At 38.0% G+C, this 26,178-nt stretch overlaps 1 protein-coding gene across 2 annotated transcripts in view; it reads right to left on the bottom strand.

Annotated features, from left to right (window-relative positions):
- The window catches only part of PTPRO (protein tyrosine phosphatase receptor type O), a gene marked incomplete at both ends in the record, with an annotated part of 226,993 nt that extends 205,103 nt beyond the window's left edge, over positions 1 to 21,890 (bottom strand). For both annotated transcript variants that reach the window (XM_082666758.1, XM_082666759.1), the window contains one exon: positions 21,816 to 21,890. In XM_082666758.1, coding sequence (XP_082522884.1) covers positions 21,816 to 21,890 — 75 coding nt within the window. The remainder of the gene's footprint in view (positions 1 to 21,815) is intronic.
- Positions 21,891 to 26,178: the final 4,288 nt, after the last annotated feature.

The raw sequence follows: 26,178 nt of genomic DNA, 5'->3' as shown, positions 1-26,178 counted from the left end.
TGTAACTTTTACCTTACCCCTGACTCAAAAAATTTCTTCTATGGACTGTTAGTTAACAGTGCCATCTTTAATCTAATAATTGCAGTCAGAAAACTGGTAGTAAACCCTAATTTCTGTTTTATTACCACATCTACTCTAAGTAGAGTCTAAGCCCTGTTGACTCTACCTATTACATTTCTCCATTCTCTCCCCTTACTTTTGTCCCCTGCTCCTGCCATGCAGAATGGACTAGATGTGCACGTTCTAACCCCATTAACACCTGAGCTGAGATCCCATTTTTGTTACCTCTTTGGGGAGCATATCTTTTTGGAGGGTGTGTCTGTCTAAGCTTAATTTCCTAATCTATGAAACGTAGATGACATCTACTTTACCAGGACTGAAGAATAGGGATTAAATTAGATTATATATGTAAAGTGTTGGTATAGCTGCTGGTACATAATAAAGTTCTGGCAAATGGTAGTGGGTAGGAAGCAGAGCCTTCATCCTTTCTTGCTAAGCATATCGCAGCAGTCTCCCTGCATACAGACTCGCCCCTTCTCTGTTCTTATTCTACACACTGCTGCTACAGTAAACTTTCTAAGATGCCCATCTTTTCACATTATACATCCAAAACCATTGTGTATGATAACTAAGTCACTTACCCATCTATTTACTGCATCTCAAACTGCACCCCTTCTTCGACTAATGTCTTACCAACAGGTGTACTATCCATTTATCCATCCAGCTGACTGGAAAAGTAGCATTTATCACTTAAAGATCCATCGTAGAATTGTCTTCTCTTCTCTGAAACTTTCCGTAATCCCACTCCAAATAGAGCTGGCTCCTTCCTTAAAGCCATCACTGTTTTGTGAAGCATAAAACTTATATATTCCTATAATAGGTTTAATTACATTACATTGGCCTTGTCTGTCCATGAATCTGTTTTTCTGACCAGACCCTTCTGTGGTCTTCAAGAATCCTTGAAGAAGAGACTATGACTAAGACAGTATATTAATCATTGTTCTCCCCCAAGAGTTTAGTACAGTGCTGTATTAGTTTTCTATTGTTGCCATAACACATTTCTACAAATATAGCAACTTAAAACAACACACACTTATCAACTTACATTTCTATAGGTCAGAAATCTGGTATGTGTATCACTGGGCTAAAATCAAGGTGGTGGCAGGGCTTCCTTTCTGGATGTTCTAGGAGGAAATCTTTCTGCTCATCCAGGTTGCTGGCAGAATTGAATTCCTTGCAGTTGTAGGACAGAGGCTTTTATTTCTTTGCTGGCTGTCAGATTCCCAGATTCTAGAGTCTAGCTGCACACCTGGGCTTGTGCCTGACTCCCTTCTTCTTCAAAGTCAGCAATGGCAGATTCTCTCTGAGTGCATCCTGAGCTATACTTCTACCTCCTTCTTCCAATTTTGTGGATTCACGTGATTAGATGGATCCCAACTGGAATTCCAGCTTAATCTCAGTATTGTAGGGTCTTTAATCTTAATTACACTTGAAAAGTCTCCTTTGTTGTATAAGGTAACATATTTATAGATTCCAAGGTTAGGGTGTAGACATCTTTGAGGGACCATTATTCTGCCTCTTAAAAGAGGCATATATTTTAAAAAAATTTTATTGGAGTATAGTTGATTTACGTTGTGTTAGTTTCTGCTGTACAGCAAAGTGTATCAGTTATACATATACATATATCCACTCTTTTCTTAGATTCTTTTCCTATATAGTTCATTACAGAGTATGGAGAAGAGTTCCCTGTGCTGTAAAGTAGGTCCTTATTAGTTATCTATTTTATTTATAGTAGTGTGTATTTGTCAATCCCAGTCTCCCAATTTATCCCTCCCCCCCTTATCCCCTGATAACCATAAGTTTGTTTTCTACATCTGTGACTCTATTTCTGTTTTGTAGATAAATTTATTTGTACACTTTCTTTTAGATTCCACATATAAGCAATGTCATATGATATTTGTCTTTCTCTGCCTGACTTATTTCACTCAGTATGACAATCTCTAGGTCCATCCACATGAGCCTAGCATATTTTAAGTGATCAGTAAATAGTGTGTTGAGTGACAAAATAAATGTATGCAGATGACAATAGTATTTAGGCCCTTGGTGTATATTAGGCAATTTTATAGGGCCATAGATAAATTAAACAATTTGATATTCTTGTCTTATTTATTTGCTATAACTTTTTAAACAAATTCTAGATATTATGTTTTCTAGATCTTTGCCCTTCATGGAATCATGCAAATGAATTATAACCAAATAGACCAAATGAATTTCTTTACAATCACTGATTTACCATAAATCATAAATGTTATTAGTAAAGTCTACGTAAAGCCATCAGGAGTCTCTTGCTCGTTCCTTCATGACTTATTACAGAGAGATTTATCATTTGTATGAAGTTACTACAAACTCATACTTTTATTCTAAAAGTATTAGAGTGTCTATATGTGCCAAGCTTTGTGAAATGTGGTAGATAAAGTGTGGTAAATAAAACACAGTCCCTCCCTTACAAGGCTTACAGAATAATTTAGAGACAGGTAATTAAGTAATTACACCCATAGGAAGTACAGATAGAAAAGAACAGATTTGGGGATACAAAGATAATAAAGGCATATTATACTCCAAGAAAAGCTTTTTCCTCTAAAAGTTAATATTACATCCTGGTCAGGAATACAAACATATTGACAAATATTGCCACTACAATGGAATTAAACCAATGGTAGACATATCTTCAAGTTACAGTGATGCATGAAGGAGGAAGAAATCTATCACATTTGGAATGTGCTTGGGATGGTTTCAAAGAAGAGGAGATCTTAAGTTGTGTCTTGAGGGATAAACAGGACTTTTCCAGATGGACATAGAGGAAGGGAATGGAGAAGAGCTCCAGGGAGCAGTGAAAAACTTAAATGCTTCTCCCAGTTCAGAAGGGGAGAGCGTCAGGAATGGTCTGTGGATAGAGGGTCATCTTAGCTGAGACGTGGAGGATGAATATGCACTTGTTGAGTTAAGGGGAGGATGTGGGAAAAAGGAATTTTCCAGGCAGAGAAAATGGTATATACAAAAGCCTGGAAGATGGTAAGAATGAGTATCAATGTTGAGGAACTGAGAAAAGTTCAGAATGACCACAGCATAAAAAGTGAGGCTTGGGGAAGAAATGGTACTAGAGGAGTAGTCATAAACCAGGGAGGCTAAGTTTATGAAGGAGTGTGGATTTCCTCCAAAGAACCACGGAAAGCCATTTATGTGTTTTAAATAGGGAGAGGAGATGACAGATTTTCATCTTGTTCAATTCCATTATCCTTTGGCTAACTGAATTAGTGGTAGTTCATTCCCCATGCTGGAATGAATCTATTCATACTACATCAAGACAGTCCTCTTTCACTCATCATCTTTTTTTTTTTTCATTCATCACCTTATTTCTCCTTTTCTCCACATGGAAGAGAACATGCAGGATTCTTAGGAAAGATTGGCTGACGTTCTTCTAGTATACAAAATCACACCCGAGGGAAGCATTCAACTTGTCTGAGATCAATATCAAATTAGGGTGATCTGAGGATCCCTCAAGCTCTTTCTGTCTCTGGCAAGCTGTGGACAACTTCCTATGACTCTGCATCAGATAGAGAGAGAAGCAAACCTCCACACATAAAAATGATGCAGGTGTACTATTATCATATCCAAGTTGGGCATGCAATGGGAGAAATAAAATAATACATAAGACAGCACTTAGAAAACTTAAGCAAAAAGGAGATTTGAAATAAAATTCCTGGAGGCAAAGTTCTGTGTGATAGGGTTTGTCGTTAGTGGTAGTACATTTACGACAGCCAATTACTGCTAGATGAGAAGAAAAACTTAGCAGGGACTCAGCCTTGACATTCAGAACATGGATTTGAGGATATGGGCAGTTCATATGTTTGTTGGAGAATACAGAGACACTAAAGCCTAGAAGTCCCCAAAAGAAAAAGAATAAAGAAAAGGAAGCAAAACGTTAGAAGCTAAAATCCAATATATTAAAAAGAAAGATGCCCAGGCACCAGAGAAATAAGACTGATATATTTGTGCAAGTTTCTGATTCACACTTTGTTCTTAAAAACTAAATAGCTGGAGGAAGTTTTAAAACTTATGAGGGGGTTCTAAACTGGAAAACAAAAAGACCCCTTTCCATGTCCTTGTCCTTCATGAATTCTCTAGGGCCTCCCTGATATTTATAAAGACAAAAGGAAGACAGAAGGACCTTGAGAGTCTCTTCGCAGGCAGTAACTTTTAAGTATGTAGTTATTCTATAAAATAATTGACACAGGCAATTAAATTTTTTGTCACAAGATATAAACAAGCTGCATGCTGGATTCAGGAAGATATTTTCCCTCACACAAAGCTCAAAACCGTGTAGTTACTTTCTGACACTTTAATGTATATATTCCAATGATTTATATATGAGAAAAAAAGAAAGGAAGAAAGAAGAAAGGACTGTCTCTATATAAAGTGTAGTAGTAATAAAAGTATAGACCAGGGACTAGAGAGAGAGAGAGATGGGTTAAGAAGAGAAATTGTAGAAAGATAGGATGATGGGAGAATCACTTTAGTCCTCTGTGCCCTAGAATTGTTTAGCGCCCAGTGGAAATCATAACCAATTTCAACCTTGGGAAATGAAGTGGGCAATGATGAACCTTAAAGCCATGAGCTGTGGAATTCCTCCTGAGAAGGGACATTGTATCAAAGCATTCCAGGATTTATCATGAAGGTATGTTGCCATGGAAGTGAGAGGTTTGTATGTTAGGCCATCTGGTGAGATGCAACTTGTCAATCTCCCAGATGGTTTGTGAAAAGAGAGAGACTTGATATTGAACTGAGATCAGCATATGAAAAAAGCCATGAAATCACAAACTTAAAACACATTTTTTTCTATATAGTAGTTTGAAAATCTCATTAAGGAAATAATTATACGAATTTTATATGATCTGAAAGATCACATATAGAAGTTTTAATTTACAATATGCAACGACTTCAACAACACATACCACATTTGCTTTCACCTCTTTTAATAGGTGTTTTATTAATCTTAAGTTACTGACTTAGGAGGAAGAAATTGATATTATTTTCATTGATTTATTTGTATATATCCAAGTTTTATAAGACTTCTGCAGAAGGAGATCTAGTAGAATTTGGTAATCCTTTGGAAAAGCATGCTATAAAAATTCAGTGCCATGTTTGTGAAATACATCATATTACTTGAAGGTGATTTTCTCTTTGAACTTAAATTTCCAAACAAATGTATTTTAGAGCCATTTTATTACGCTCACTGATTATTCTGAAAATAATGTAATCAGCAAGTGTTACACTCACAGTATGACATAGTGTCCGTGTTCCCATAATTCTGGGGTTTTTAACATTAACAATGTTCAAAAGAGGAAGTTTTGGGCTTCCCTGGTGGCGCAGTGGTTGGGAGTCCGCCTGCCGATTCAGGGGACACGGGTTCGTGCCCCGGTCCGGGAAGATCCCACATGCCGCGGAGCGGCTGGGCCCGTGAGCCATGGCCGCTGAGCCTGCGCGTCCGGAGCCTGTGCTCCGCAACAGGAGAGGCCACAGCAGTGAGAGGCCCGCCTACTGCAAAAAAAAAAAAAAAAAAAAAAAAAGTGGAAATTTTGAAATGGTGCAAATTTCTTATTATTATTTCCCTTTTTTTTTCCAAGACATCAAGCTTGGTCTCTGTATTTACCGTCTATTTTTGTCAGGACATGATAAAGATTAGGTAGAGTCACATAAAAATTCTTTATGTTAGAATGTGTTCATAAAAACAGTAAAGCTTCTTTTTAAAAATTAAATTGTGAATTGTAAAATGTCTACTTATTTCGGACATTTAATATAAAACACAAATACTTCTGAGATAAATAGAGCTTTTAGTAATTTTTAATATCTCAACTGAGAAATTTATAAATACCTGAGACAGAGTATCAAATATAAATAAACTTTGACCTTGTATCTACTTTTACATTCACTTAAGACATCAAACTTTTTAAAAGGTCACAGAATGCATTTAAAACAGGCTTTTCTCTTTCTTTGTAGTTATGTTGTCTTCATTTTTTTTTAATCCTCCAGCTTGCTACTAAGCACTTGATTATTTCACTGTTCACTAGTTTCTTCAACTCAACTGGAAAGTGGACAAGGTAAATAAGAGGAAGATCAAATCAGATAAGTAATTTTTGCTACTGTTAATGTGATGGGGATTCGGGGGAGGAGATCCAAGCTTCTGTCTAAATGGAAATCACACATGCTTGAAGAATTAGTGGGACAGGAATTCCAGAACTCCATTGGCTTACAGCTGATAAGCTCCGAGGGGAAAAACAAAACAAAACAAAAAACACATGCTTGACCCAGTAAGAAAGCCTTAGCTATCAAAGGGATGGAAATATTTTTCTTTTTTTAAAAAAAGTTTTATTGCAGTATAGTTGATTTCCAATGTTGTGTTAATTTCAGGTGTACAGCAAAGTGATTCAGCTATACATAGACATACATCCACTGTTTTTTAGATTCTTTTCCCATATTTTTGAGTGTGTCAGGGAAGGTGTTGGAGTTGGCAGGGGTAGTACCTGGTGGAGTTGGGGGGAGTCTAATAGAGAAAGGTAGGGCCTGGAAGGGCAGATGTGGTTCCTAGAAGAACTGGGGTTCCATACTTAATGCCCTACTCTATAGTCCGAGAAATGCTGAGTGAGCACTTTGTACAAAGAAGGCAGATGCCTCATGAGCCTTTATAATTGGAGTTATTACTGTAGATATGAACCCATTTATACCACAGATGAGTGAAGCCCAAGGAGACAGTGCATGCTTAGCACAATATTTAGCATACAATTGTTGCTCTATAAATGTTCATTGAAAGAAAGAATCAATTATTGTTGAACATATATGAAAGATGATCAGTGATTGTGGACAGAAACACTGTATGAATAGAACGCTCAACAATATTATATCATGAAGTTAGGTGAAAAATTCCTTTTTTTGGGAGTGATCTGATCAGTAGATAAGAGGTAGAGCGGATGTGAAAACATTTTGCCATGAGACATAAACATTTAATAAATTTTATGTGATCAAGCCATGATTACGGGGGACCTAAAGTTAACTTGGGTATGGCAAACTTTACTTTCTAAGAAGAAAAAGAATGTATTGATATTAAAGTATTAATTATAGCCTTTCATGATACACCCTATACACATGGACAGTTACATATAAATGTGGGAAGGAAAAACACTCCTATACCAGAGCAAATGAAACAGGGGATGCAATTATTTTTTAATAAGAATATTTTACATTTAAATTGTGCTTTACAGTTTACAAAGTGCTTTCACAGATTATCTCATTTGGGCTGCACTGTAATCCCAGGAGGTGGAAGTGATTATGATTCTCATTTTTACAGAGAGGTGACATGACTAAGTGACTGTGGGCAAGTTATCTTTTCTTTATGTTGCCTTGTTTTATTGATAGCTCTCACATGTTTTTCATCAAATACTTGGTTTTCTCTAACCTGAGGCATATACTACATGTTGTTAAATAGCTATTAAAACTTAGAAAATATGCTCATTCAAAATTTCTTCACAGCCATCGTTTTGCTTCAAAGTGATAGAAATCTATATAGGCAATACACCTTTAATAATAGTATAGCACATTTTGTCATGAGCAGTTTGTTCCTTCAAAAATTATCATGAAACAGATTGAGAGCTAAATATGAAATGCTGAGCTCTCCAGTTAAAGCAGAAACATCATTTCATTCAGATCAGCTCTAGACAGACGAAGCAGAAGAAATGGCTGTACAATTATTCTATTTTTTTTCCAGTCATTGTAGTACACTACCCAGCTCAAGTTTCAGACAATTTATGGAGGGGATGGTATGCCATAGTTGGCTTGGCTAATAACTTTCTTAGCAGGACAGATTCTAGAGGGGTAGTAATCATATTCTGGGACCCTCCTTCTATAGAAGCATAGTCATTTTTATGGTGTTCATATACAGGGTTTAGTATCTCATGAACAAACGCAAAAATTTTTTAAAAGAAAAATAACATGCCCTTGGGCAAATGAAGTAAGTTCCTTAAAATTATGTTAACAGTTAATGTTGTTCTTCCATATCTTTTTTCAGATACTCTAGTAAGTTAAATAAAAAGTAGAGAAAAACAAACAAAACTCTTATCTTTAGGTATGCTTTTTCTTTGCAAAACTAATGTCACAGAACAGTCAGATATGTCATAATGGGCCTCTTGGGGAGGTAATTTTTTATTCAACTTGACGTGAAAGTTATGAGTAATTAATTATGTCTTCTGTTTATACTTCATCAGATAAGAGTATTAAACAGAAGAGCTGAGAGGAACACAGAACACGGCCATTAATCTATTTAATTTGCAAATCTAATGCAATCAAAAGGAAGACATTAGTGTTAAAATTGTTTTTGTCCAGGTGGTATCTTTCATGGAGGGAAAAGCCTGTCTGAGGTGTAAATGTCACATAAAGCAGCAAGTCACACAATTCCATGCAGGTTTTTAAAGCCAGGGCAAAAAATTCTCCCTCGTGCTTATAGCACTGACTCTGAAAGCTCTGGATGTACAAAAACTGAAACCCGGGCTCTGCACATCAGCACATTCCACTCCTTTCAGCTCTGTGCAATTATCTAACAAAGCTCAGACGCCACAGATCCATTAAACTGAAGAAGGTGATAAACAAAGGCATAAACCTGGCACTTGTGAATTTGCAGGAGTCCTCTGACAGTCAGCAGGCCTTGGTCTAGGAACATGTGACTCACAGACTGACAGAAAGGAGAAACTGCAGGAAAGATTTTGGATGACCAGGAATCCATTGTCTCCAAGGACTACCCCATACCCCACTTCTCTCCAGATGGCAGTCCCCACCAAGGACTTAGAAACCGATTCGGTCACCTGTGTCTCAGGATATTTCTAGAGGAAGAAGAAGAGGCAGAGGTTGTAAGCTAGTGAGTGGGGAAACAAAAGTCATGCCAGAGTTTTCACACAAAACAGTATGGGACAGTGTGCAAAGGTTTCTATGGTCAAACAAAGTTTTCGTTCTTAACTGCTTCGGTATCTCTCTGAAACTCAGTTTCCCCATTACTGAAGTAGTGATAACGATGCTCAGGGTTATATAAGAATGTCCTCTGAATGCAGCCATCCAATAAATGGTAATGATTATCAGTATCTTCACCATCATTCTCAGTAAGGCAGTGAGGTTTGGAAGAACTTCTGATTTGTGCCCAATATATTTACATTGGTTGTTTCCTTTGGGACATACCTTATATACAAATGTGGCACCATCGGTAATTCATCGATTGCTGAGTTGGCAGCCTGTTTATTTACATAACAGAGGTTTAGATCTTTTATTTAGTTTTGGCTAGCAAAATGTAATTTTAACTCGTAGTTTTAAATAAAATATAAAACTGTAGAAGAAATTTTACAGGTATGGGATAATATACATGTGAATAATAATTACTATAATAAACGTGGCAATTTTTATGTCACACATGGAGGATATAAATTTGAAAGTATGCTGACAGTTATGACTTGTCTCTGAAAAAAAATCCATTTATTTTCCATTTATCTTTAAGAGTGCCTACAGATTAATGCATAAACAACATGATCCAGGCGAGTTTAAGTCTAGGGACTAATTTACTGAACTACCCAAGCAACAGAGGATTATTTTATCTAAATTAAGACAGAGCACATGTATTTAGAATTAAGCATTTTGCATTTAACAGCAAATTCAGAATTATAAAAGCAATTAAAGCTAAAATGAGGTATGATCTTTTTTTTTTCCTGCACACCACTGCTGAGCTAAAGCTCATTTTAATGTTTGCCTTTGCAGCACTATTGAACAGAAGGTTGTGAACAGAAGTTCATGGCTGGGCAAAACCACCTTGCTTCCAGCTCGAATCCATTCTTCCTGCTTTTATTCAACCTTGTTAAACAGGACTTCAATTTTCTCACATTCCTACTCTTGTTCCCCTGTTTCTCCCATCTGGAGTGTTTTCTTTAACCTAGTCCGTCTATCTGAATTGCAACGGATGAGGTTCACATCAAAATTTGTCTTCCTTCGTGAAACCAGTGTTCCCTCAAGCCTAAGTGCGTTCTCCCTTATCTGAAGGGAAAGGCACTTGACTGAATAGAGTTTTCTGTCTCATTCCTTTGGAAGTTAGTATATAACTACTTCAGGCTTCTCTTACAATTAGGAAGTCGTATACATATAGCCCTTTTACATGTAACATGTTTATGTTATTTTCCCTTACCTTACAGACTTCCTAAGGGCATAACTTTGTTTTACACTCTTAAAAATGATGAATACAGCACTTTCCTTATATGTCCAGTTTCATACATGTTTGAGGATTCACTGGTTGAAATACTTAAACATCTATTCACCTTCCCATATCCTCCATCCATCGCCCCTGTTTTACTCAAGCTGCCTAAACTCCTCTTATAACTTTCGAATTCATTCTAATTTATTTATATTATTTCCAGATATGTTATTTAATAATTGTTAAAAGAACGGAAGAATGACATTACTTCATCAATCAAAGTATTTTGTCCTAACTTCCCCAAATGGTAATTTCCACGACTCCATTTTTAACTGATTCTCTGAAGAGTTATGAAAATGTTAACATTGGTGGTATGGGAATGCCTTAATATCTGCTCCTTTCCAGAATTCAATAGATAAATCTCGTAAGAACATAGTTCAATAGGCAGTCTTTCTCATAATGAAATGCATTTGAGTTTGCAGCTAATAGTTTTATTGAGGTCCTTGTGTATTTTCCTGATTTTCTTTTTCACATTTGCTTAGATAGCCTTACTCTCCCTTGCAAGTATAATTATTGTCTTTCAGAGACTGTCCTCATCAGAAAGAGGCTATATCTGCCAGTTAGTCAGTTAAAATACTTAGCAAGGGCCAGGCACAAATAAAAGAGAGAGAAGAAGATAAAACAAACTAAATAAAGTTATTTTAACCTTTTTCTTTGAGAAAATTATAGATTTATAGGAGGTTGCAAAGAAATGTACAGGAAGGTCCCATGCACCTTTCACCCTGCCTCTTTCAATGTTGATATTTTGCATATCAAACAAGAAAATATCCCAAACAAGGAAATATCCAAAGTATGAAATTGACATCAGTCCAATCCGTAAAATTTACTGAGCTTCCACAAGTGACTATGCACTCATCTGTGTGTGTGTATGTGTAGATCTACACACTTAGATCACAAGTATAACTTCATGTGAGTACCACAACCATCAAGATACACAACTGTTCCATTATCACAAGTCTCCCTCATGCCACCCCTTCACAGACAGGTACACCTTCTCCTCTACCCCATGTAATCCTTCATCCTTGCTGACCACCCATTTGTTCTCCATCTCCATAATTTTGTTGTTTCTAGGCTATTTTATAAATGGAATTAGATAGTATGAAACGTTTTGAGATTGGCTTTTTTCACTCAGCAGAATTTTCTTGTGGTTCGTTCAAGTTGCTGTGTGTTTCAATAATTCATTCCTTTTTGTTGCTGAGGAGTAATATCACATGGTAGAGAAATACCACTCTTTGTTTAACCATTCACCTATTGAAGGGCATTTTGGTTATTTTCAGTGTTTGGTTAATACAAAGCTACTATAAACATTCCTGCACAAGCTTCAGTTTTTTGCTGAAGAGAATTACAATTCCTCTTACACAGCCAAATCATCTTGTTTAGAGAAGAAGTTTTCAGAGATGGGTGACATGGGTGAGGAGCTAGTGATTCCATACTGCATCAAATATGTTTGTTAGTATATTCAGGAAGGAGTAACCATCTGTCCTGGTTTTCCCAGAACAGGCCGATTTATGTCTGCTGTCCTGGCATAATGATTCCCTTCAGTCTTGGAAGTGCCGCAGTTGGTATGATAAATTATATAATCACTCTGATTCAGATTTATTTTTTTTACTGAAGATAAAAAATAGTTGATTAGAAGATGTAGAAGATATAGTTGATTTATAATGTTGTGTTAGTTTCAGGTGTACAAGATTCAGATTTCTTAAAGATTCCAAGCATTGCTATGCCTGCTTGGCTATGATAGAATTGCATTTTTGTAGATTGCTGTTTTGTAATCTCTCTGAGCATCAGTGGAGTGATTCTAGAGTATGAGAAATGAGATAGTGTTTGTGCAATGAAAGATAGTCTTGCTGAAGTCTCTACTTTTCTGCTGCCTCCTTTTCTGTTAGAAAACGTTCCTTCCTGTGTTTCAGTTTTATGGTTGGGGACAGCTTTCAGGCTCATGACTTAGCTCCTGTGTCTTAGCTCATGTCATAGCTCCACAACTGGAGAGGAGAGTACTCTTTCCTACTGTTGCCAGCTTGGAAGTAATTGCAGGGATGGATTCTGATAGGTTTGGCTTAGATCACATGCCAATCTCAAAGACAGTAGTCAGGTACAGTCCCCAAATGGGCTTAGCTTAGGTCAGGGTTCACCCCTTGACTGATCACTGTCCGGGGTATTAAGGTCAAGTAGGATCCTTTCCAACCATAAGGATTAAAAAGGAATTTTCCTCAAAGGATGGCAGGTGTTGGAGAAGATGGCAGATTTGGCCATTGGAGGAATGGTGATCTGGGCAGTCACTCTAATTTCTGTCTTCAGTGAAGAGGCCGGCACACTAGCAAATGACACACAGCTGGAAGAGCACAGCCAAAATTCAGTCCTGTACCTTTTTGACTACAGAGCCTATAGTCTTAAGTTTTATTATGCATTATATTTAGCTGTGGAGAAATGGAAAATAAATGCCTGTCCATATAGCCTCTGAAGTTTTTCTATGTGACTAATTCTGAAGTAATCACACTAATGGGAAGCATACATGTAGGTGATGATCCCCAACATTTCATGGTCATAATCAATACCTATGATCACCCCTATGTCCTTCACTGGTAAAAGTACAATTGGGAATTGAATATAATTGAACCTCAGACCCCTGGCTTAATTCCTAAATTGAAAAGGACCGAAAATGCTCAGGTTCTGAAAAAATTATCATAGCACATTTAAGTGAAAAGAGCATGCTAAAATAGTGGGACAATTTGATACTATTTTTTTTTTTTACATACCCACTCCAGTATACAGACATAGGAAAAAAATTTGGAATGATATGTCCCCCAGATGGTAGTTATTTTAGAACTGAATATGTAGGAATGGCTACTTTCTTCCTTTTCTGCCTGTTGTATTTTATATATTTTCCACGTGAACATGTATTAGTTTTCAAATTTTTAATCCATTATAAAATTCTTATGATTGGTGATGCATGCCAGATTCAGACTTACTTTGAGATTTCAAATTAAGAAATCCCTACTTCAGAACCACAAGAAACCACATGGTGAAAAGGCTAATTGGAGGCCTCAGCATAGCAACAAGAATTTTAATCGAAAGGGTCTCATTAGGTTTCCAATTAGCCTTCAAAAAATAAGTAAAAAGATGTGGCAACAGGAAAGAACCCGGAGCACCTCTAAAGGGGGGCTGACTTTCAGCAGATTTAACAGTTTTACCTAATTAAAAAGAAGCACATAAGCTAAGTTTTCAAGATTAAGTCCATAGTGCTTAATTCTAAGTTGTTGCAATCATTTTAGCACAGTTTTGATAATACCAGAACCTTCATATTAAAAATCCCAAGTACCTATCCATTTTGAATGAGACCTATAGTTATTTCTGCAAGACTAATTAAAAAGTATAATTTAGTTAGGGGAAACTGCAGAAGAAAGTCCCCATAATGATGCATAATAAACTTGGCCACATCCCATCACTATCTTTATATGTAAATAACACTATAATAACCTAGCTTTTTCTAAAATCCTTTAAGGAGGACCAAATGACTCACTGTTTAATAATACATTACAGACATTATACAATTCTCTTGGCTTTTTATTATTCATCTTATTAATCAACTTAACATTCAGAAACTTTAGAAGTCAATTTTTCTTCCTAGATAACATCTAGGAATTTTAAGTACATCCAAGTAATAAGGTATTTCTTATGGTAACGCTGTTGGCCCTTATTGTAAAAATGATGGTTGTACTTTGTGGAATTTGTCAAGAACACTCTCATTTTTAGGATTACACTTTAGTTTTCAGCACAACATCAAAATAAATCGACATCCTAAAGCAATATTACGAGACTATCTATTTTCTGGACCACCAACTTGACTTAAATAGGAAATTCCTGGTTTATCTGAGACAAAGAATGATGTATGACAATTAGCCTAATTCTGATGCACCACACAGAGAGAGAAAGAGACTCATATAAATGTGTTCTTGGAGATTTCCAGAAATTTTGTTTTGATACTAAAAAAAGAAGATTGTTAAACTTAAAAATAATAATTTATTAATTGCAGAATTGTTAATATTATTTTTATACTCTTTAGGTGCACTTCTCCTTATACATTCATGGAGGGGAAAACCTCTTTTTAGCCATTTATGTGAGTGTACAAATAATCTGATCACAATTTTTCCTGTATTTTTGACTCTATAGGAGATATTGATTTATCAACAAACAAAAAGAAAATTAAAGTCATAGAGAAAAAAATTACAACTAACTCAAACTTCCACACTTTACCAATACAGTAATAGACTATGGGTATAAGTTAGTATATTACAAGACAGTGTAATACCTTTCAACTCTCTAGCGAAATAGTGTAAGTAATAGTACTTGTTCCATGCATACATTTTTGTATTCTAGTCATTTGAAAATCTTGACAGTCCAGATTTTTGGTGTATATATACTAACATTTTAATGACTACAACACTAATTTAATCAGCCTGTTTAACTGTCTGTCCATGTTTGGATAATAAAATATCTATTATCTAGTATTCAACTGAGTATGAAAATTATCATTTGTTTCTATATAAAATTACCTATTGGGATCTTAAACAAGAAAGCACATTCATTGTCTGAAATCCATTAAAAAAATTTCTGTGAGGTACCAATATGCATTTAAAAAAAGAAAAAATATCATTTTAAGGAATAAAGGGACTCATAAGTTTTAATGATTGAAGAAAAATAACAATGATCATCTGAGCTTCAGTCAGTCATGTGAGTTTCTGGAAATGCCTTCAGAGGTCTAGATCCAATCTGAGTATATTAATATACGTTGTGAGGGAAAAATAAAGAAAAAACATTATGTAAAAAATTATTTTTATTTTTGATATTCTCAAATTGTAGAGCCAAAAAAGAACACATTTTTAGATTTGAAAAACCCCAAAACTACTTTGTTTACAAGTTAAAGTAAATTTTATGCACAATGAATAAAATAGAGAATAAGTGATCAAAAAAGCTGTTTTTACTTCATTACAGATGAGAATTTGCCACACAGGGGAACCCATTCATTGCTTGAGGACACACCATTTACCAGTGGTTGATTCTGACAATACAATAGCAAGAAAAAAAAATGTGTGAGGAACCTTATCTTGATGTCTAAAAGACTTTATTTTCACTTGTGGTAATAAATCCTTTGCTACCTCCACAAGACCAATAGAACAGCATCTCGAGATTATCTCCCCGTTGCGACTACACTCTCTCCTTCAGCACTGCCTGCCCAATGGACCCTCTCTCCTAGTTCATCTCACTGTGCATCGTCTCTGTTCCCTGAACTTGCACACTTGCAACCTGTTTTTCCTCTGTCTCGAGTCTGTCCCATAACTCCCGTTTGACCTTTCTCACCCTATGTATTCATTCAATATTCATCCATTTATTCAACAAATATTTACTGAGCATCTACCCTGCGCCGGGCACTCTTCCAACAGCTGGGGATACAGCAGTGAGCAAAAAGGATAAAGACATTGCTTTCATGGAACCTACAAGCATTCCAATAGAGGAGTTAAGTAATAATAAAGAGCTAATATAATGCCATGTAGTGAATGATACATTCTCTAAAGAAAATAAACCTGGGTAAAAGTGGTAAAATTTGAGTGATGGGTTGATTTTTAGATTGGCTGTTCAGGAAAGACATTTTAAGGAACCACCCTTTGAGCAGAGATTGTCACTCTCAGCCCCTTACCACGGTTCATCACAGAACACCTTTGGGAAGAATGAGAATCGTCTTCTACCCAACTGGCTATTGTGGCCATGAAAGAGAAGAAAGGACAGCAGCCAGAAATCTTGGACTGGTGTAAATAGCTTAAAGCAGTATGATGGAGGGTTGAGGACAGGACAGAGAGATGACAAGCTTCTCACATTTTATCTTTATAACCTGTCAAGTCTGTTGGCAAGCAGGTCTTCAGAACATGCAAGAAAGCAGGAGCAGTCACAACCTAGTGTCATACTAAAATGAAACAGAGATAGAAGTAATGTGTGAAAGATACAACCAGAAATAGTTCATCTCAACAGCAAACCAAACCAAACAACAAAATGACTGTCCAAAAGTGGAAGAGCCACCTCTCAGCTGATAGTAATTTCACCATTTATGACCAATTGGCAGTAATATTAGAGGCAAGATCTAAGTACCAGCTTAAGTATTGAACTAGACGATCTTTGAAAAGTATAGTTTTATGATTCAATGAAATACACTGAACAAAATATGTTGTTCTCTTAAGTCATATATTAAGACAATCATATTTAAAAATCGTGTTAAAATTAATTTTCTATCTTTTTAACAGTCAAAAGCCAAAGAAATTTTTGTATGTACAGTTACCAAACCCAGAGTTAGCGCAACCCATAAAATAAGGAAAATATACACATTTTTTTCTTCCAAGAGAGTTGAACATCAGTCCTTGAAAAGGAAGTTGGAAATTGTTGCACTCCTTCATGCAAATTCTTCAGATTCTGAGATTTAGACTATGATTGATCTTACTGGCATGTTTCCCCTATCATTAAAGTTACTTTTCTCATTAAGGAAAGAGAGAGGTAAAGAGAAGAAGTGTCTAGTGTACAAATATAGATATTGTTTCTTAAAGTGTATTCACTATTCCCATGAATCATTTTTAGAAAAAAATTCTGCACTCAAACTTGGGAAATGCCACACACTATATCTTCCTACTGGAAGCACAATGCATATTAACATAGGGAAGGTTCTAAGAAATCCTGGTACAAAAAATAATAATAAATGAATTAATACTAGTTTAAACAAAGTTAAACAGATTACTTCCCAAATTCATGTCAGCACAGAAGTGTTTATTTTTAATAATATCTGTTAACATTTTAAGTCTCTAATGTTCCATGGAGTACACTTGGGAAGATGCTGCTCTAGACACATTTTTAATTGTTCTTCTTCTTTGACTTTTGCTTTGGGCTATTTTTACTGTCCTATTTCTTTCTTTCTCTTTTTCTTTTTGGACACAACACTTATTGAGTGCTTACTGTACTCTAGGCACTGTTTAAAATATGTTATGGTCATTATCTCACTTATTCCTGACAATCGTCCTCTGAGATAAACATAGCCAATCACCACAGGGACCCCAGAGAGGTGAAATAATTTCCCCCATATCCTGCTGTTGGTAAAAGGCACAGTCCAGAGAGCTGAGATTGAAATCAGGTCTCTCTGACCCAATGACGCCGATCCTTTTAACAAAAGGCCAGTTCTCAACTCTTCTGCTCCCAGAAGCATACCACCCCTGCCAAGCTCTGAGAGACCAACAGCCTACTTATTTCCCAATCCAAAGATTTTCCAGACTTTAGCTTATAGTACCTCTCCATTGCATTTGATGCAGTTTGCCAATCCCTCTCACCTGAAATTTCCTAGACCTCGGTTTTCCTTGATTCTTACACCTCTCTGGCTGTTCCTTCTTCATCTTCTAAGGCTCCTTAGTAAATGATACTTGCTCCTCAGGCCCCACCCTGGCCCATTGCTCTTCTCTCCTTTGCCCTCTGCTGGGACATCCCCATTCACATCTCCAGGTCTGCCCTCTCCCCTAGACATCAGACTCATATCTAAGTACCTGCTTTTTTTAGGCACTTCACATTCAAAAGATCCTCCACCAACCTCATCATGTACTACAGCAGTGGAGGTCCCAGCAGGACACTCAGGGGAAATCTGTGGAGTTTAATCAAGAGACTGTTAATTAAGGTGGAGAGCAGGAGTAGTGATACTAAACAGGAATGACAAAGTACCCAGGGACGAACAGCAGCGAGAAGCTATTACCCTAAAGAGACCAGGGGAGGAAGCTGTTTCTGGAACTTGGCCAGAACTTGGCCTTGAAGGAGGAGCTGACTACAGGGTCGAAAGAGGGGATGAAGCCATTGACTAGCAGGGTCCAGCCAGCGTGGACTCCTACCAGTAATCTTCTGTTAGTGCCTCCTACTAGTCAAACTCACTGCTGGCCAAAGGGCAAGGGATCCTGAAGAAGCAGTCTTCACAGGGAAGCTCCCTGGCGCTGAGGGTGGAGAAGGAGGTAGACTGATCTGGAGGAGAATGGACACCACCAGCACACTTGGTATCTTTTTTTTTTTTTTTTTTTTGCGGTACGCGGACCTCTCACTGCTGTGGCCTCTCCCGTCGCGGAGCACAGGCTCCGGACGCGCAGGCTCAGCGGCCATGGCTCACGGGCCCAGCCGCTCCGCGGCATGTGGGATCTTCCCGGACCGGGGAACGAACCCGCGTCCCCTGCATCGGCAGGCGGACTCTCAACCACTGCGCCACCAGGGAAGCCCGAGCCCCTTTCAAATTTAATGTTCCTTGATTATGTATCGCGTAAGAGCAGAAATGGAAGGAAATATAAAGAGGAGGTTCAGAAAGAAAGAAGGATTCTGGCCAAGCCTGTGAGTTTAGGGAAACCTTCCAGTTCACTGCTAATGAGCACCGTTTCAGGGAAGGCAGAATCTAAACTCCTACGATGTCATATGCTACAACTTGCCTCTTTGTTGACAAAATACTGATGTCGAGTGAACTGATATAGGAAGCAATTTTCAAGGAGAGGTGTAGCAAAGATAGGATAGGTGAGAGAAGTTACATTGTTTTTGCTAAAATTATGGGAAGATGTATGAGAGGGAAAATCTAAATGAAGTAGTATTTATCTGGTGATTAAATAAATAAATAATACTCCAATAAATACTACTCGATTTACATTCACATGTGGGTAGAAGACTTTGAGATTGGTAGGCTCCCAGTATACTTGATAACAGAGTTCTTTTGTTTCCTGTTTTTAGAAATAGAAATATACCATCAATATTGATATGAAAGTAGAAATTTTCATAACCAACATTGTGCTTATGAAACATCAATTATGCAGCTATTAGCTTCATAACATAAAGTGGATGATTTAAACAATTGGCGATGACTGATTAAATGTGCCCATCATTAAGTCATGGATAGGGAACAATGCACGAAGGCTTCCTTAGCCAGGCACCTTCAGGCTACCTCCATGAAACTGGTTATAGCCAATCTTACAGATTCAAAATTTCAGACTTTCCCACCACTTATGTCCAGCTGCTTGTTTCTGATTTGTGGAAAAGATAAAACTACAAATCAAGCCTCATATTTGAGTTTCTCTAACTTTATGGCTTTAAGGGATTTTCACTCTCATGTGGAGGATACTTCATACAGAGTATGAAGTCTGACATAATGAGAACTACAGAGATTTGGGGGGAGGGCTGGGGAAATGGTTTCTTTCTGACTTAGCACAGATAGACCTTTTTAGATTTTATCACTGATATTCAATCGACAACTTGTTATTTAATAATGGAATGTTATGTTTCTATCACCACCTGCATGTTAAGTCTGTTTTACTGACACTTATTCAGGACCTTGAATGCAAAAGCATCTCCAAATTATGGAAAGATTATACTATGAACCCAATTTACCATGTAATATACTATTTCCAAAATGTAAATGCATTACTCTATGTGCCCAGTTTACCACTCTGAACATCTCTTGTCAACTGTAACAAAATAAGTGAATGAAATAGCATGTGTGAAATACCTGGAAGACTGACTGGCACACATGGTGGGTATTCAGTGTACCTATATGAAGGCTATATATATATATATATTTCTTTTGGTATACTTTATATCCATTTGACATAAAATATTGCATTTACATAAAATAAAGAGTAAAGACTTGCTTTACAAAATTACTTGTCTCATTACAATATTTACTAAAAGGCCAGCTTTATTAATGTATTTACTGTGCGATGCAGTTTATCATAATTGACACTAAACTGCAAATGTGCAGGAAAACACCTATTGTGTAGAACAGGGTGAACATCTATTACAGTCTATGCCATTACTGACTGCAATTTCTCAGTCTGATATCAAGTTTTGATTAGAACTTTCGCTACAAATTTTTACATTTTTTATGGCACTCTACCCATACTCCCAAGCCCATCATTTGACCATTTCTGAAATTCTCACTCACTATGAAGAGTTCAAATAGAAACCTGAAGTAGTGCCAAAGGTTGGGTTTGGATCAGATGTCATATGTGTAAGTCCTAGCTGATACATAGTAAAATGTGTGGTTGTTCAATTTCTCACTTTGCATTCATGAAAAGTGTTGCATAGACATATAGTTATGACAGAATATGACACATAGAAAAATTAATAGAAAACTTCATAGTTTGTGTATGTTCATAAAACGTACACATTTGTGGTGTCTGCTTAAAGAGCAACCTCTTAGAGTGAAAATATATGACCAAGCTTATTATTTATCAGATTTTAAATAATATTATTGTTGATAGCTTCAGAAAACGTAAAAACATATTAAATACATTATTAGAATCGTATTTAGGCACTCTGCTGCTGGTTCTTCAGGAAACTATTTTTCCTATTTTCCATTAAGATAATGAACATATGGAATATTTAAAACTGATGCTGTTCTCAATCCGTTGGCTCTGTTCCACTATCTCCTTGTCAGACATTCCCGATTAAGGGTGCATATGAGCAAGAAGTGACTGATAAGAAGACATTTGCATCCTTTAATGTTTCGTCCATTTCTAAGGTAGATATCACTGTGGTGCTGAAAGGATAGCTCCCGGTCACCTGTCGACGTACTTGAGTTTGCTTTGCCGGAAAAAGGACTAATAACAGAACTAAAGTAGACACACGGAAGACACGAGTGATAGACAATTACTTCATGACATTTCTCCAAAGACATCTAGCTTAAATTTCTTTAAAAAAAATTATGCACCGTATAGTTGTCAAACTAGGGGTATTTTGTTTTTGTTTTTAAGCAGTCCTTGTCTATTTTTCTCAGAGTTAAACCCTGAAGCAGGACATTCCAAAGAAGACACGAAAAAGTTAATTATACAGATGTCTGCCATTGAAATTTAGAGGTAGCATCCTCTGTAAATATAGCGGGGGAAAGTCTAGACTTTGTAAAGGGTATTCTCAGGTTGGAGATGAGGACTTGGGAAGGGGAGTCCTCTCCAGGCTCAAGCTGACATCCCTTAGTCAAAGAAAACCATGCACACGACCCAGCCCCGGCAGTCCATTTGAGGCTCGGCCCCCGGTGTATAATTCCAGCAGAAGGTAAATTAAGGCAAAGCCTCCGCTCATTCCGTTGGGGGAGGGAGAAAAGGTTAAGCAGCACCGGGGTGCAGTAGCGACCAGAAGGGAAAGTGATCTCATTTTGTCGGAGGAAGCACCATCCGACAAGCCCACCTTTGATGCGCATGCCGGCGGCGGTACAAGAGCACAAAGGGGGAAAGCCGGAGGCAGCAAACTTCCCTCTCCTTCCACCCCATCCCTGAAGCCCGCGGAGAACACGTAAACGCAAGGACAACAAAGCGTGCACCGGGGGCGCTGCCAGCAGCCCGGCCATCGCGACCCGGGACGCGCCGCTCCCCCGCTACAGAGCGAGGGCGCCGGAGCGCGGGCGCAGGCAGGACCGCGGCGGCTGGGGGAGGGGGTACCCTACCTTGAGCAGCACAAAGAGCCAGAGCAGAGGCAGGAGGCGGCGGCCGCCGCGCGTCCTCGCGGGCAGGTGCCCCATCGCGGCGTGGACGGGGACACGGGGGAACGGTGGCGCCGGCTGGCTCCCCCGGCGGCTCACAATGGCGAACGGGGGCTGCAGCCTCAGACCTTGGGCGCCGAGGCTGCTCCCGGCGGGCGCATGCTGCCTGTGCAGTCCCCCCGCGCCAGCTCCCTTTCGCTTTCTGCTCCCTGGGTCCTCTAGGAACGTGCCAGGTGCTGCTGTTCTCTAACAGCTAAGGATGGAGAGGGTGCGGATTGGAGTGGGCGAGGCTCCGCTGCCGCCGCCGCGGCTGCCGCGCGGTGAGCGAGAGGCGGGGGCCCTGCGCCCAGCCTCCGCGGTCGTCTGGCAGCAGAGATACTCTCACTGTGGGCTGCGGACTCATAAAAGTGACAGCAGCTTCCCAAGCCCCACTCCAGGCTCCGCCCCAACCTCTTCCACAGTCCCTGGGACGCAGAGTTCTGTGGGGCTTCCCTGACTCCTCTTCAGCAACTCAGGAAACAAACACACCGGTCCCTTCCCAATCTTCCTACATCTGCTCTCAGCTAACACTTGGAGGGAAGTGGTGGTTGTGATTGTAGTGATGGAGTTCAGTGTGTGTGTGTGTGTGTGTGTGTGTGTGTGTGTGTGTGTGAGATGGGGAGGATACTCCCTCCCATTTCCACTCTCCTCATCCCATTTAAACACTCATTCTCTCTGTCCCACACTCATCCAGGAGGAAATAACACAAGTATATATTTTTTCTGCTTGAGGTCAGAAGTTTTGTAAATTTTAAGGGCTGTCCTTTGACACCTGAGTGGAATATAGAAGGAGGTTGGTTCACATTATATTACACACATTTATAAACACATAAACATTTATATACTTTTTAAAATGTTTAGTTATTAAAGAAACTGTCAGACTTTCCCAGAGTGGTTATGCCATTTTACATTCCCACCGGCAAAGTATGAGTAGGGGGAGGGGAAAGAGTGGGTGTGTAATTTAAAAGTGGTAATGTTAGAGATCTTTGTGGTGATGAAACAGTTCTGTATCTTGAATGTGCTGGTGGTTACACAAATCTACCCAGATGATAAAATTGCACAGAAACATACACACACACGCACACGAGTGCATGTAAAACTGGTGAAATCTGAATAAGGTCTGTGAACAGTACCGAGGTCAGCTTCCTGGTTTTAATACCTACTGTAGTTCTGTAAGATGTTACCTCTGGAAGAAACTGGGGAAAGGTACATGGGGCCATTCTGTGCATTTTTTCTTATTGAGCTATAATTGACATATGACATTATATTAGTTTCAGATGTACAACATAACGATTCCATGTTTGTATGTACAGACGGCTGGTATGTGTATGTGTATCTGAGAAAGGTTTAGATTGAATATAGTTATACAAGTATATATGTGTGCTAAATTCTTATATGCATAAATCTAGAATAATGGTCTGAATTTATGTGAGAATATTGTCTCTGATGCCTTCCTTTAGAAACTTCTTTTGTTGTCACCTTCCTTTTCATATGCTCACTTTAGTGCCCTTACGTCCATTCTTCTCTTTCTCTTGAGAAAATATTAGTTGCTTCTCCAGCCCTCGAGGTCAGACTCATGGGCTATCTGAAAATTTTATTCTTGGGACTACACTTGTAGGGCTTTGGTTTGGTATGTTTTCCTTTTATTTTGAAGCACCAGCATTCTGGTGCTGGAAGAAGGCAGCATTCTCTTCCCACCCACACCCAAAAGTGGCACTAAAATTATCTTATGTCTAGAACAAAAAAGATGTTTCGGCCAGGGACAAAATCACACTCATAATTTGCCAACAATTCTTCTTTTGAATAGAGTTTGATTTTAAAGGGTATGTGTGTCCATGTTGTGGACTATGGATATATATGAAGATATACATATGTGTGTATATATATGCATGTGTGTGTAGATACATGGATATAGGCTTAACTGATGTGCGTAGGATATTAGAAATATAGCCTACTAATCATACATTCATCTTGTAAATGCAAAAAGAACTTTCACAGTGATGCACGTTTTTGTAATAATCATATTTTGCTATGTTGTCTTTCTATTTTTTTCCTTATCACTTATATCACAATTTGCTTAGCTCTTTATGCCCTCATAAATATGTACACATGGACCACTTTGGGAGAACAATAAAGCAATAAACAATAAGAGTAAGGCATTCCCCAGTAAAGTATTAGTTATTAACATTATTAATATTCCATTACACTGTATTCAATCACACTGTGATTAGGTGCCCTGAGGACTGAGGGTATTATTTCGTAATCACAGAAAATGTTCTCTCCAGAGAAAAGTATTTTACTTAGCCATTGCTGAATAAAATAGTTTCATTCTTTTTCTTTTTGTACTTAAAACAATAACAGGCTTGTGAGTCTGTCCAGGAGAGACACCCAAGAAGAATGTGAATGCTCTATCATCAGCTGTGTGGGGTTTTCAATTCATAGAGCCTGCTGTGTTTTTCTTTGAACTACTGGTTGGTTTCCCAGTGTAATACTTCCAAAGGATGGTGAATCTTATTTTGCTGTTTCCAAGATTCCAAATCAGCGAGAATGTCCATGGGCAACATAAAGTGCATATAGGAATGTATGCTTCAAAATGTTTGTTCTGATTTCATTATCACAACAACACTGCTTGGTAAAGAAGGCTGATATCATAATCGCCAACTGTTTCCCCTGTAATGCTGCATTTCCAGGAGAAATAATAGATGCGGATAAAAAAGAATCTCTTGCATGCCTTAAGACAGGCATGTAAAAATGAATTCTCACAAAATGAAATAAAGCTTTCTACTTCCTTAGGAAATAATAATAAGGTGGTTAATGAGCAAGAAACTGGAAGATCTTTTTTTTTTAATCTGTTTTTCCTAAATAAGTAAAAAAGTACCCAGTACTATGTGTTCACATCTATCTCTTCTATACAAAGAGAAGCAATAGCAGCTACAGAGAAGGAGCTGTAATCCCTATGAGAGGTTTAATGAGTCAAATGGAACTCTTATCGTGCCCTTGCCAAGGAAGTTCAATTCTGTCCTCCAGGGACCAGCTCTAATGTAGTTCAGTGTGTTTAGTCCTGGCTTCCACTACTGAAATCGCCTACCAGGCTGTCAGCAGTTTCGGTGTTTCAGAGGCATATTTATGGGAGTTGCTCAATGGGAAATAGTTTACTTTTTATAGAATGAAGAAAAAACTCAAGCCATTGATCTCTGGAATATAATCCACTTAAAAAGCACAGTAACAGCCATGCATTTTATCATCCATATCTCACATATTACAATTGTTAAAACATAGGAACTGGGGGCTTCCCTGGTGGCGCGGTGGTTGAGAGTCCGCCTGCCGATGCAGGGGACACGGGTTCGTGCCCTGGTCCGGGAAGATCCCACATGCCGCGGAACGGCTGGGCCCGTGAGCCATGGTCGCTGAGCCTGCGCGTCCGGAGCCTGTGCTCCGCAACGGGAGAGGCCACAACAGTGAGAGGCCCGCGTACCGCAAAAAACAAAAAAAAAAACGTGGGAGGTGTAGATTACATGTAATGACCAGGCAGCATTTTGATTTTCAATTCATCTGAGCATTTGTTTTCATTTTTCTCTTGATGAACACTGGTTTCTCGCCTAAAAGAGGTGTTGACAATTCATAAATTCTGTCTTTCAAAATGAGAATGATTGGCAGCCCTCAGGTGAATAGCATGTTCCAACTGCCAAGACTTATTATTCTTGCCACACTTGAAAAACAGTGAAATTCACTACAGAAAGACATTTTCGCGTTTATATGGAAACTGTTTTCCCATTGCCTCTTTTTTCTTCCTAAATAATTTCTATTAAGGGACCTATCTTTTTTTTTACTTGACCCTTACATGGTTTTAAGAAAAATTAAATAAGAGTATTTTATTACAAGGTATAGGTTTCATGATACAAAATCATCCACTCAAAGGAATAAGAAAACATAGATTGAAAACATGAGCAGATATTTAACATAGGACACAAACTGAAGGCTATAGATGAGTGATCCTAAATTAGGAAGGCAGATGGTCATTTTTAGATACTATTCTTTCAATTATATTCTATGCTGTGTGTTGTTAACATTTTCTTTACTAGCCCTAAAATTAAAAAAATAAAATACATGAAACAGCTTTAAGTTATGCAGTTTTATTTTATATTTTTTATATGCATTGGCTAATGAACTTTTATAATAATTTTTTTCCGAGCACCCAGACATTGTTATCATATAACCATCTAACTTTTCTTCATAACTAGCCTTCTTTTTTTTTTTTTTACATCTTCATTGGAGTATAATTGCTTTAC

The sequence above is a fragment of the Grampus griseus genome (genome assembly GCF_964374135.1).
Source record: "Grampus griseus genome assembly, chromosome: 11".
In the NCBI taxonomy this organism is placed as follows: domain Eukaryota; kingdom Metazoa; phylum Chordata; class Mammalia; order Artiodactyla; family Delphinidae; genus Grampus; species Grampus griseus.
Note: the sequence above shows the minus strand (reverse complement) of the source record. Positions and strands in the feature narration are given on the sequence as shown.